This window comes from Giraffa tippelskirchi, chromosome 13 (genome assembly GCF_054371585.1).
Source record: "Giraffa tippelskirchi isolate mGirTip1 chromosome 13, T2T-mGirTip1v1.2.pri, whole genome shotgun sequence".
Taxonomy (NCBI): Eukaryota; Metazoa; Chordata; class Mammalia; order Artiodactyla; family Giraffidae; genus Giraffa; species Giraffa tippelskirchi.
The window spans coordinates 115183666-115194605 of NC_137287.1; the positions used below are offsets into that span (position 1 = coordinate 115183666).

Here is a 10940-nt window from a genome sequence, read left to right on the forward strand (position 1 = left end):
TATAGAAGATTAGAGCATACGTCCTATAATTTCAGAAATTCGTGGAAGCAGTTGCCTCCATTTCTCAGGAGCGATTACAATCAAAACAGCTTATGTTTACTGAGCATCTCCAGAGTGCCCGAGCCCTGCACTTAACATTTTTTATGAATTATCTCACAGGAGGTAGGGATTAATTATTCCTACCTAATAGGCAAAGAAAGCAAGGATCAGAGAAATTGTTTACACAGCTGGCTAGACACCAGAGCTAGGTTTACAACCCAAGAGGGCCTGGTTCCCAGGCCTGTGCTCCTAACTACTGCACTTGTTGCCGGCCACAAACTAGTTTCCTTGCTTGTAAAATAATGGGAAAGTTGCCTGCTGTATTTATTTCCCAGGATGGTTTGGATACTCAGTACAATAGGAGAGGCAGAGCTTTGGGTATTTGTACAGAGTGCTGGTCTCCTGACAGAGAAGCCTGAATGGGTCACAACTTTTCACACCCCCCACCACCCCCACCGCCCTGCTCCCGCCTCCTATATGCCCTCCCCCCTCTTCTCTGCCTGTTGAACTCATTTAAAACTCAGCTCAGATACCAGCACCTGCATTTCCTTCTAACAAAGGAGGGATTTAAGCTTAGATATCAGTACCCAGATTTCATTCTAACAAAGGGTGGCACAGCAGACCTGCGTGTTTCTTAAACATCTATTTATTTTAAATTGAAGGATAATTGCTTTACAATATTGTGTTGGTTTCTGCCAAACATCAACATGAATCAGCCATAGGTATACATATGTCCCCTCCCGCTTGACTCCCCCTTCCCCCTTCCCTCCCTATTCCACCCCTCTCAGACCTGCGTGTTGAAATGACCACGTGGGTCATTGGTTAGCGCTCTGGAGGCTACAGTGATGACTGAATGCTGTGGGGGACGGAGCGTAGCAGGACCAGAGTACCAGAAAACCAGAGAGAAAGGAGCCGAGCGAGGGTCGCTGGTGGAAACGGAGACGAACGGTGGATTGCAAAGATTATTTGGGAAAGAGAATCGACAGTTAATGGAGATGTATTTTAATGTTGGCAGCGAAGGACTGGGAGACGGCAAGGATGACTCCTAGTTTCTGGCTTGCTCGTGGATGTTTGTTGAATGAAGGATCGAGTAACCCCACGGCAGAAGCATCTCTGACCGACCCCCCCCCCCGCCCCGAACCGGGAGGTTTCTGGATCTGCATGCGGGCGCCGGGTGGAAGGGAGGAGGAGAATGAGAATGAACGCAGAGCCTCGGTCCAGGAGGAGCTTCTGGCCTTGGTCTGAGCCAGGAGGCACCGCGAGAGGGGAAGCCTTTCCCCTCTGGGCCCACGGTTTCCGCCTCGCTCCTCCACCCTCGCCGGCCGGGACGCGCAGCGCCCCTCTCGGCACTCTGGAGGACTTGGCTCCCCGCCGGCGTCTGGGGGCGCGGCGCAGCGGCCCACCCCTCCACCCCCGACCCGCCCTGTCCCGGCGCCCACCCCGCCCAGTGCTCTGGAAAGCTGGGCGGCGGCTCTGATCTTCCCGGAGCCAGGAACCGTGGGCTGCGGGGGTGAGTCCCAGGGGCAGGAGGCCCCCGCCGCTGTGCACCTGCCTTGATGGGCGGCCGCGGGTCCCCAGACCCTCTTCCCGCGCGAGCGCCTTCTCGAGGGGTGCGCGCCTCAAAGTGCGGAGCGTGGCCGAGGGTGCCGGGGAGTTCGGGTGCCGGCGCGCGGAGGTTGCCTCGGGGCCTCCCGGGGGAGTCGGGGAGCAGTGGGGTGCGGGGGGCCGTGTCCCCGCGGGCCGGCGGGGCGCAGCAAGTGTCCGGGAGCACGCGGAGTCGGGCGGAGCATCCAGGGGGCCCGGCGGGTGGCGGGGCGGCGGGACGCGTGCCGGGAACTTTTTGCCCGCGCTGGAACTACGAGCGCCCGCGCCCGCGGGGGCTCCTGGCGGCCGCCTGGCGCCCGGCGAGGAGCGCGTGTGCCCGCCGCCGCCCCTCCCCCACTTCCGCCCGCCGCCGCTTCCTCGTTCCCGGCTCCCGGGGCCCGTCCGTCCCGGGGGAGACCCGGCGGCGCAGCCCCACCCCGGCCGGCGCGGCCCGCTCCCACGCCCCCGCCGCCGCTGCGCCGGAGCCGACAGCCTGAGTCAGCGGGGGCGCCGGGCGCGGCAGGTAGGGGCTCCGCGCGGCGGGCGCAGGTGCCGCGAGAGGCCGGGGGGTCGGGGGGAGACGCGAGCGCGAGTGCAGCCCCCGGGGGCCCCCCTCCGTCTTCCCCGCTTGCCCCTGGGTCGCGGCGTGTCCCCTTTTAGGGAATTCTTTCGCTCGCACTGACTCCAGTGCGGATGGGGCAGGACCGAGAGGGAGCTCTCTGCACCACGGGCCGGGCCCCTGGCCGCCTCCGACCCCCCCAAACCTTTTCAGCTCCCTCCATCCCTCTCCCCTGCACCTTCAGTTACGTAAACAACCCCCTTCCCCTCCCCGGTGCTTAGCTCCGCGGCTCCCCGGGCGGGCAGCCCCCTCCAGTCTCCGGAGATTGAGGGGGCGAGGGGGAAAGAGAGGGGGGCGTCCCGGAGCCCATGGCCCCCTCCAGCTCCCCAGCCCTCTTGCTCGCCCTTCCCCGCCCCCCCAGCCCCCGCCTGCGCAGACGGCCCCCGGGGCCCTGGGTATTTTTAGCCTTGTGACCTGGGCGGCAGCACTAAGCCTTTCCCAGGATCAGCGTCAGCGTCTCCCTCCTCCGCTGCCAGCTCTGGCCACATGGTCTCCCCACACTTCCTTGGCCCTGCCTGGCCCCTCTGGGGTTTGGATCGCTCGTGGCCCACCCTCAGCGCCCGGTGGACTGGCCAGGGTCTCGGATATGCCGAGTCCAGATGAGGCGGGGAAGGCAGTCTGCGGAGGATGACGATGTGGTCCTCCAGCTAGATACTGCCTTGCCTCCAGTGATGGACTCAGGAAGGGATGCGGAGCGAATCGGAGTGAAGGGGGTTCTGGAAAGCTCTCAGCACTGGGGGCCAGAGGGCCTGGGCTGAATCGCACCCTTCCAGTTACTACTCTCTGACTACTGGGGAGATCGGCCAGTGAGATGTGTCAGAGGAGAGGAGCTCAAATAAAGAGCTGTGGGAGGCAGAGAAGAGATGATGTCCTCTAAATAGCTCGGGGACCGCAGCCTTCCGTTTTACAGAACACCCTCAGGAGCTGTGCCTTGTGTTGGAGGCAGGTAGGAGAACGATGCTATTTTCAGTTGGAAGACTGAGGCTAGAAAGATGCCTTCCTTAGGGACAGAGCCGAGTCTAGAAGTCAAGTCTGTGACTTAGAGCAGGGTTTGGAGGGTATGCTGGTGATTGTGTGTGTGTGGAGAGAGAGAGTAGGAGGGGGGTGCTTTAGCTTTTGTCTGGGTTTTAAAGGATGAGGCGGGGACCAGAGTTGCAGCACTGGACGAAGGGACCTTCCTCTCTGAGCTCTCTATTCTGTCCTCTTCCCCCGCCTTTGAGGAGAGGCTGGGTCCATTAAGTGGAAAAAACGCCTCCCCCATTTGAGCTGAGCCAGCCCCTCCAGCCCCTCTCCGAAGGGCATGATCCTGAGACGTGGCCATTGGCTGTGTTCCCTGAATACAGAGGAGCCTCTCTTGCTGTGCCTGGAACTAACATCCCCTTTGTGGAGCTAGAGTCAGCCCTGCCTCTGCGTGAGACTTGAACTTTGTGGTAGTGGACTTTGTTTCAGGGAAGGGAAAGAGGGAGGTCAAGTCCAGGAGTGTCCAGGCTGCAGCCAGAGGCGCCACTGCTGAGAGCCCGGCTGCAGGGGTGAGGGTCCCCAAGCCCAGGCCCCCAACGGAGTCCCCTCTCCGATTCGCAGCTCTTCTTGCTCTTCCAGGAGCTGACATGGACCCAAATCCGCGGGCAGCCTTGGAGCGCCAGCAGCTCCGGCTTCGGGAGCGGCAGAAATTCTTCGAGGACATTTTACAGCCTGAGACGGAGTTTGTCTTCCCCCTGTCCCACCTGCATCTTGAATCGCACAGACGTGAGTTCTGAGTCCTGGGAAGAGGGACTGGGGCGGGGCAGGGAGGAAGTCCCATAGTCCTGGACCTTGGTCCCTCCCTGCTGGTTTTCTTGGCCATTTAAACATCTATCTCTGGACCTGAGAGATGTCTCTGACCATCCGATCAGTGCTGGCCTGGCTCCTCTCGACTTGCCCCCTTCTTGATCTGCAGCCCCCATAGGTAGTATCTCATCCATGGAGGTGAATGTGGACACTCTTGAGCAAGTGGAGCTTATTGACCTGGGGGATCAGGATGGAGCGGACGTGTTCCTGCCTTGCGAAGACCCTCCACCAACCCCGCAGACGTCTGGTATGCCCCTCTGCTTTGGGCCCTTGGGCACTGGTCGGTCAGAGCTGGATGTCAAAGCTGGGCTGGGGAAGTCTGCCCAGAGGGGCTGGGGGTGGGCTTTTCCACCCATGAAGCAGCTGCTTGTCCTGATTTTAGGGAAGTTGACCTTGAGGGAAGCTGGGTTACAGATTCCTAATCCAGACCTCTCAGAAGGCCCAACCGCCTTAGTCTTCGTCAATTTTTTATTTGTGAAATCAAAGTAATTAATTAACATAATTAAAATAATGTAAAAATATGGTATTTAGATTACACAACTGAAGCAGTTTTAGTCATCTTAATATTTATTTAGCACTTTATTAGGTTTCTAATACTGTGCTAAAGAATTTTACATGTATTATCTCAATCCTTACTATGTCCTGTTAGGGCAGGTGGGATTATTCCCATCTTATAAAGAAAGATATTAAAGGGACTTCCCTGGTGATCAGGTGGTTAAGACTCAGGGGGCATGGGTTTGAACCCTGGCTGGGGAACTAAGATCTCACATGTCACACTATATGTATATGTTCTATACATATATTTATATATATGAAAGAAGGAGTTTAGACTCAGAGAAACTGTCACAGAGCCAGAAAGTGGAAAAGCTGGATTTGAACCATGGCTGTCTTGACTCCAAAGCCCACATGCTTAACCTATAAGATATTAATGGATACTATCTTACTTGAAACTGCTGCTATTATTGATGGCATAGTATGTGCCAGACATTTTATAAGCATTCTCAGATTTTGTCCTCAAACCCCTCTGGAGTGTCGGCGCCCCTTTTTCACAGAGGAGAAGCAGAGTCCTTGAGAGGGGAAGTGACTTGCCCAAAGCTACTCAGTAGCATGGAAGTAGCTAGAACTTGAACTTGCGACTTGATGGATTCGACTCGAGAGCTTAGTGAAGTTAGGAACTGGGAGCCAGGAGACTGGCGGGGTGACTGATCAAGCCCCTTGGCCTCAGTGTCTCCCGGCCACATCCTTTCCGAGAGTCCTCTGAACCCCTGTTCGTGGCCATGACCGGCTCTTCTCTCTGGGTAGGGGTGGACAACCGTCCCGAGGAGCTGAGCCTGCCAGTGCCCACGCCAGACAGGACGACGTCTCGTACTTCCTCCTCGTCCTCTGACTCCTCCACCAACCCGCACAGCGCAGATGCCAGTGACGGCGGAGCAGACACGCCCCTGGCACAGTCTGACGAGGAGGAGGATGGAGGCCATGACGGCGGGGCAGAGCCCGGAGCCTGTAGCTAGCAGTGGGCCCCCACCTGCAGACTGTGTGAGCTGCCTCGTCTCCACTGGAGACCCCAGGCCCAGCCAGAGCCCTTTGGAGAAGACCAGACTCTTTACCGCAGTAGGCACCAGGGGGAGGAAAGGAGGGTGGGATGGTGTGCCTTCCTGGGAATTAACCCGCTCCTGCTTTACTGCTAACCTTCCCCTGCTGCATCCTTCCGCTATTCGTTAGAATATTTGGAATTAGCTGGGCATTTGGAATATAGTTTTGAACAAGACAGGCGCCCTGCCTTCATGGAGGAGAAAAAAATCAAGAAAATAACCATGGTTTGGGCTTACTCCTGAAGGAGGGCCCACGAGTGAGGAGATGGAAGATGAGATAGGACGAGATGCCACTGCTTTTCTTAGCACTCTTCGCTCCTCCAGACTATCCTGAGTCTCCTAAACCAGTGTCTCTAAACGGACGTGAACTCCTTAACACTCCCAGGGAGATGGTCCTGCAGCCATCCTGCTTCCTTCCATCCTTTTTGGAACAGGGCACGATGTGAATAATAAACAGATAACAATATACAACCATTCCCATTCATCTTTCACATCGGACAGATATCAAACCCAATATATTTCTTTAGCTTTCTGATGGTGATTTAGTCACTAAGTCTTATCTGACTCTGCAACCCTATGGACTGTAGCCCGCCAGGCTCCCCTGTCCATGGGACTTTCCAGGCCAGAATACAGGTGTGGGTTGCCATTCTCTTCTCCAGCGGACCTTCCTGACCCAGGGATTGAACCGGGTCCCCTGCATTGGCAGGCAGATTCTTTACCGACTGAGCCACCAGGGAAGCCCATATTCCCATAATTCACTTGCTCTGTTTATTCTAGAACGAGTTATTTGGAATTAGCTGGACATTTGGAATACAGCTTTGAACAGGATAGGCTTCCTGCCTTCAGGGAGGAGAAAGTCAAGAAAATACCACAGTTCTGAGCATAATGAGTAGCCTGATGAGGAACTCTTCTGTTACCACAAAAGAGGGGCATCTTAATCTAGCTCATGTGGTCACTGGAGAGCTGGTTTTCAGGCTGGGACCCAAAGGATAAGAAGGAGCTAGCTGGAGGGGGTGTGCGTGGTGCGGGGGGCACTGTAGTCCAGGGAGAAAGAGCAGCTTGGAAGAACTTTAAATGGAGAGAAATAGTCTTGAGGAACTGAAAAACATTCAGCATAGCTGAATTGTTGAATTTGAGCAGGAGATTAGGGAGGATTAAGATCGACAAAGGTCAGATGAGGAAATGCTTTAAAGCCAGTATCAAGTTTCAGTTTAACTTTAGTAAAATATCAGTGACTTAAGATATAAATTTTGTTTCCTCCCATAAAAGAAGTCCAAAGTTCTACAGTTATTGGACACCAAGGTCTTTTTTGGCTCTTTTTTACCCAGCCATCTAAGGCACATGGCTGGAATTCTCATTGATACCTCATGTCTAGAATAGCTGTTGAGTCCCCAGTCCTTGAAACTGGTGGAAAGCAGGAAAAGAAATTAGGGATGGGCAAAAGAGGCAAGGGTCGCTGTCTGTTCCCACTTTGAGAACCTTTTTTGGAAGTTCTAACCAGTATAGTCCATTTTCATCTCATGGGCAGAACTTGGTAACCTGAGTACTATTTCATTTACAGGTATTTTGTAGGGACACAGCATTATTTAGAAGAAAGGAAATCCTGGCCTTTGGAAAGATAATAACCCTTCAAGTTTTAATTACCAATGTGTCTGATTTCTGTACTTCCTGTCAAACCTCTCAGAAGCCCCCTTTAGGAGGGCCCCCTGCTGTCTTGATAAAATCAGGGTTATGTTACTAAGAAACAAGAGGATAGTAATCATTGGGTAGATAGCAGTTTACACATTACAAATTTGAACTTTACTGGGTGTAATGAAGGATTACAAGTGATAGACACTTCTTGTTAGAAAGATAATTCTGGCTGCAGTGTAGAAAACATACTGGAAGAGGGCATGCTCCAGACAGACAGACGTAACACAATAATCCATGCAAGAGAGAACAGTGGCCCAAAAGATAGTGGTGATGATTAGTTTAACTGGGTTGAGGCTGAGTATAAACGAATGACATTCATTCAGTAAGTATTAAATGTCAGCGTTTAACATGTGTAAGACACTGAGTTTGGTCTTGGGGGTGTGGTAGTAGCACACTCACAGACACACACACAAAAGACCCAGTCTTGCTCTTAGGTAGTTCAGGGTCTGCTGGGGCCCAATGTAAAACTGCAACTAGGACTCGTTTGAGGAAGGAGTTAATATCCTATTAAGAAAGGTCATTTGAAAGATATTTGCCTGGAGGAAGTGGTTCTGAGCTGAGATCTGAAGGCGGAGTAGGAGTAGTTTAGGGGAAGAATGGCTGGAAGGACTACTCCTTGTAGAGATGTACTGATTGGAGGGGACCAGAGTGAATGTCTGGAAACCAGGAGATGGTTGCAACCATCCAGATAAAAATGGGATAGGGTGGAGGTGGAGGATGTAGAAAAGTGAAAGGAATAAAGAGATATTGGAGAGGCAAATTTCAAAATATTTATAGATAGGTGGGTGTGAGAGAGGACCATTGCTTCTACCTTGTGCAGCAGGATGATTCTGAGGGTTCTTCATCCACATGGAGAATTTAGGGGAGGGCCAGATTTGGGAAGATGGTCATAAATTGGGTTTTATGACATGTTGAGTTTGAGGTGCTTTGGAGACTATGAGGACATTTTGAGTAAGCATTTGGACCCGTGAGTGTGGGATTTAGAAGAAACAATTGGGTTGGAAGATCAATACATGAGTTATCAGTGTATAGGTGATGAGCATGCCATGGGTGCCAGTGAGCTTACCCAGGGAAAGATGGAATAAAAGGAGGGTTATAGGACCTAGCCTTAAGGAACATCAAGTCATTTTTCATATTAGGAAAAATAAATCATCCCACCTCCCTTCATACATCAAACCATCCAAGGGATCAGTGACCTTCAGCCTAATTCTCAAAGCTCTCTGTGCAGTTCAGGCTGAGTGACAGGGCTGCAGGCTTCCCGATAGCCCCATTTTGGTTCCATCCCTGCAGGGGGCCGTTGTAAGTGACAGTTCTTAAGTGCTTTTCCTAGCACTGCTGAAAAGCTGGTGGGAGTTCTGTGAGTCTTTTGTCTAAAAGTCTGTGTCCAAGTTGAGATCATCCACTAAGCTGGGCCAGGGCCCAGCCTCATGTTAAATTTTGTGGCTTTTCTGGGTTGTCAATGACTTCACTGCACACAGAAGACACGGTCTTCTCAACCTCCTGACTTCAGCGGCTGAGCCTTCTCCTGAGCTGTACCCCATGAAATCTGCAGCTCAGCTCCGTAGGGTTTCTCAGTTCCTGGGATCCCCCCACTCCCCATCCAGGGTGAATGGTGGGAAGCTAGCCTGGCCTGTTTGCTGTCAACATGTCAACAACCCTGGGCATACAGTGCTAATGGGGGCAGGGAGCCTGGCTGGGGTGAGAGTTCTATAGCACTCTGGAGAGGTGGAATTGTTTGTGAGCCTACGGGGAGCCTTCAGTTCAGCTGCTATGAGCCCCAGCCCTGCCTGGGAAAATCTAGGGTCAGCTGAGACCCCAGGACCACTTCCTGTTTGGACAAGGATCTCTTCTTCTGCCAAACCACAGGGCCTTGGCTGGCCCTCAGAGCCAGCATCTCCGGCCGACTGTTTTTTTGAGGCCACAGAGGGCCCTTGGAGATGGGGGTGATGACTTGGTGCCAACTCCGAGGCAAGCAGCCCAGCTTTCAGCCTTTAAACCACAGTGTGGCATCTTCTGTCTGTGGCACAGGCTTGTCATAGACCCTGAAGCAGAGGGAAGAAGACAGCCTCCTCCTATAGAATCCTGTGTTGTCGAGGGGCCACATCTCAGTAGAAGATTCCCTGGATGGCTCACACTACAGCCGTCCCCAGGAGTGCACAAGACTTGATACTGTGAACAGCACAGTGATGTGGGGACAACGTGGAATGGTGTTATGATGTTGTCAAGTTTGTTTGTTCATTGGACATTACTGAGCCCCCACTCTGTGCTAGCTTCCTTGCTTAGGCAACAGAAATACTAATGTGGCCAAGAGTTCTTCCAGGAAGGGACATGGTCACAGATAATGGAAATATAAAGTGGGCTGTTGCACCAGAGAGGGAGAAGATAAGTCTTCTCTGGGGGTGTCTGGATCTTGAGTGATGGAGACAGGCAATTTCAAAAGAAAACAAAGCATAGACCTACAAAGTAATCATTATAATTGCAACTACCTTAAACATTTTCTTTGAAGTTGGTAGTGTGGACTCAAGTTCTGACTCATTGTGATCTTAGGCAGTTATCTCGGTTTATGTACCTCAGTTTACTCATCTGTAAAATGGATATAATAGTACCTTCTTCATAGAGTGGGCTTCCCTGGTGGCTCAGCGGTAGAGAATCTGCCTACAATGCAGGAACCGCAGGAGATGCAGGTTTGATCCCTGGGTCAGGAAGATCCCCTGGAGGAGGGCATGGCAACCCACTCCAGTGTTTTTGCCTGGAGAATCCCATGGACAGAGGAGCCTGGCAGGTTACAGTCCATAGGGTTGCGAAGAGTCAGACATGACTGAGGCGACTTAGCATGCACACACAGGTATGCACCTCATAGAGTTTTTTGAGTAAAGGTTTGCAGAAGTTACTAAGCGCTTACTCCATTCCAGATTCTACAGGCACCTAATTTCTGATTCTTACAGTAACCCTGAAAGTAGGTTCATCCGTTTACAGAGCAGGAAGAGTGGCACTCGGATTGCTCATGCTCATGGACTAAAGGCTGGGGTGGGGATTTGAACCCACGTCTGTCTCACATCTAAGCTCATAGCCTTCCTTCTGTTCCATGTCTAGTGGCGCAGGAGCACTGGATGTAGGTAGAATGAGGGTATACTGAGATAAAGACATCTTTTTGACTCTTCCTCTCTGGTTGCTCAAGGGTATATCTAGACCTGGCAGACACAAAATTTGGCTCTTCAGAGCCAAAATGGTTGTGAGTTTTACCAAGAGACTACAAAGCCCATCATGAATGTGCACCTGATTAGGCAGGTGGAAAAACCAAAGCAAGAATTGTTTGGAACTCCTCCAACTCAAGCCAGCACAGGAGGGGAGATATAGAAAAAGATTTTAACAGATCCTTTGCAAAAGAAAATACACGAATGACCAACAAATACATGAAAAGATGTTCAACATCACTAGGCACTAAGGAAATGCAAATTAAAACCACAGTGAGATACCACTACATACACACCTACGTGGCAAAAACTAAAAAGACCCCCAAGTTAAATGTTCACTGGGATGTGGCGCAATGGGAATTCTCATACATTGTTGATACAAGTATGAAATGA

At 52.2% G+C, this 10940-nt stretch overlaps 2 protein-coding genes across 4 annotated transcripts in view; both read left to right on the forward strand.

The window, feature by feature from the left end:
• SYS1 (SYS1 golgi trafficking protein) overlaps positions 1–3988 on the forward strand; it is a 31353-nt gene extending 27365 nt beyond the window's left edge. The window contains exon 4 of the mRNA XM_081557111.1: positions 3842–3988. Coding sequence (XP_081413237.1) covers positions 3842–3848 — 7 coding nt within the window. The 3' untranslated portion in view covers positions 3849–3988. The remainder of the gene's footprint in view (positions 1–3841) is intronic.
• On the forward strand, positions 1357–6129 carry DBNDD2 (dysbindin domain containing 2). Of its 3 annotated transcripts, none has more exons than XM_081557131.1 (4): positions 1357–1549; positions 3842–3988; positions 4179–4316; positions 5372–6129. In XM_081557131.1, the coding sequence occupies exons 2-4, from the start codon at positions 3850–3852 to the stop codon at positions 5578–5580; spliced, it is 486 nt and encodes a 161-aa protein (XP_081413257.1). In that variant the 5' UTR covers positions 1357–1549; positions 3842–3849; the 3' UTR covers positions 5581–6129. The 3 variants fall into 3 exon arrangements, with proteins under 3 accessions (XP_081413257.1, XP_081413258.1, XP_081413256.1); XM_081557132.1 differs by lacking the exon at positions 1357–1549 and adding an exon at positions 2010–3188; XM_081557130.1 differs by lacking the exon at positions 1357–1549 and adding an exon at positions 2010–2146.
• Positions 6130–10940: the final 4811 nt, after the last annotated feature.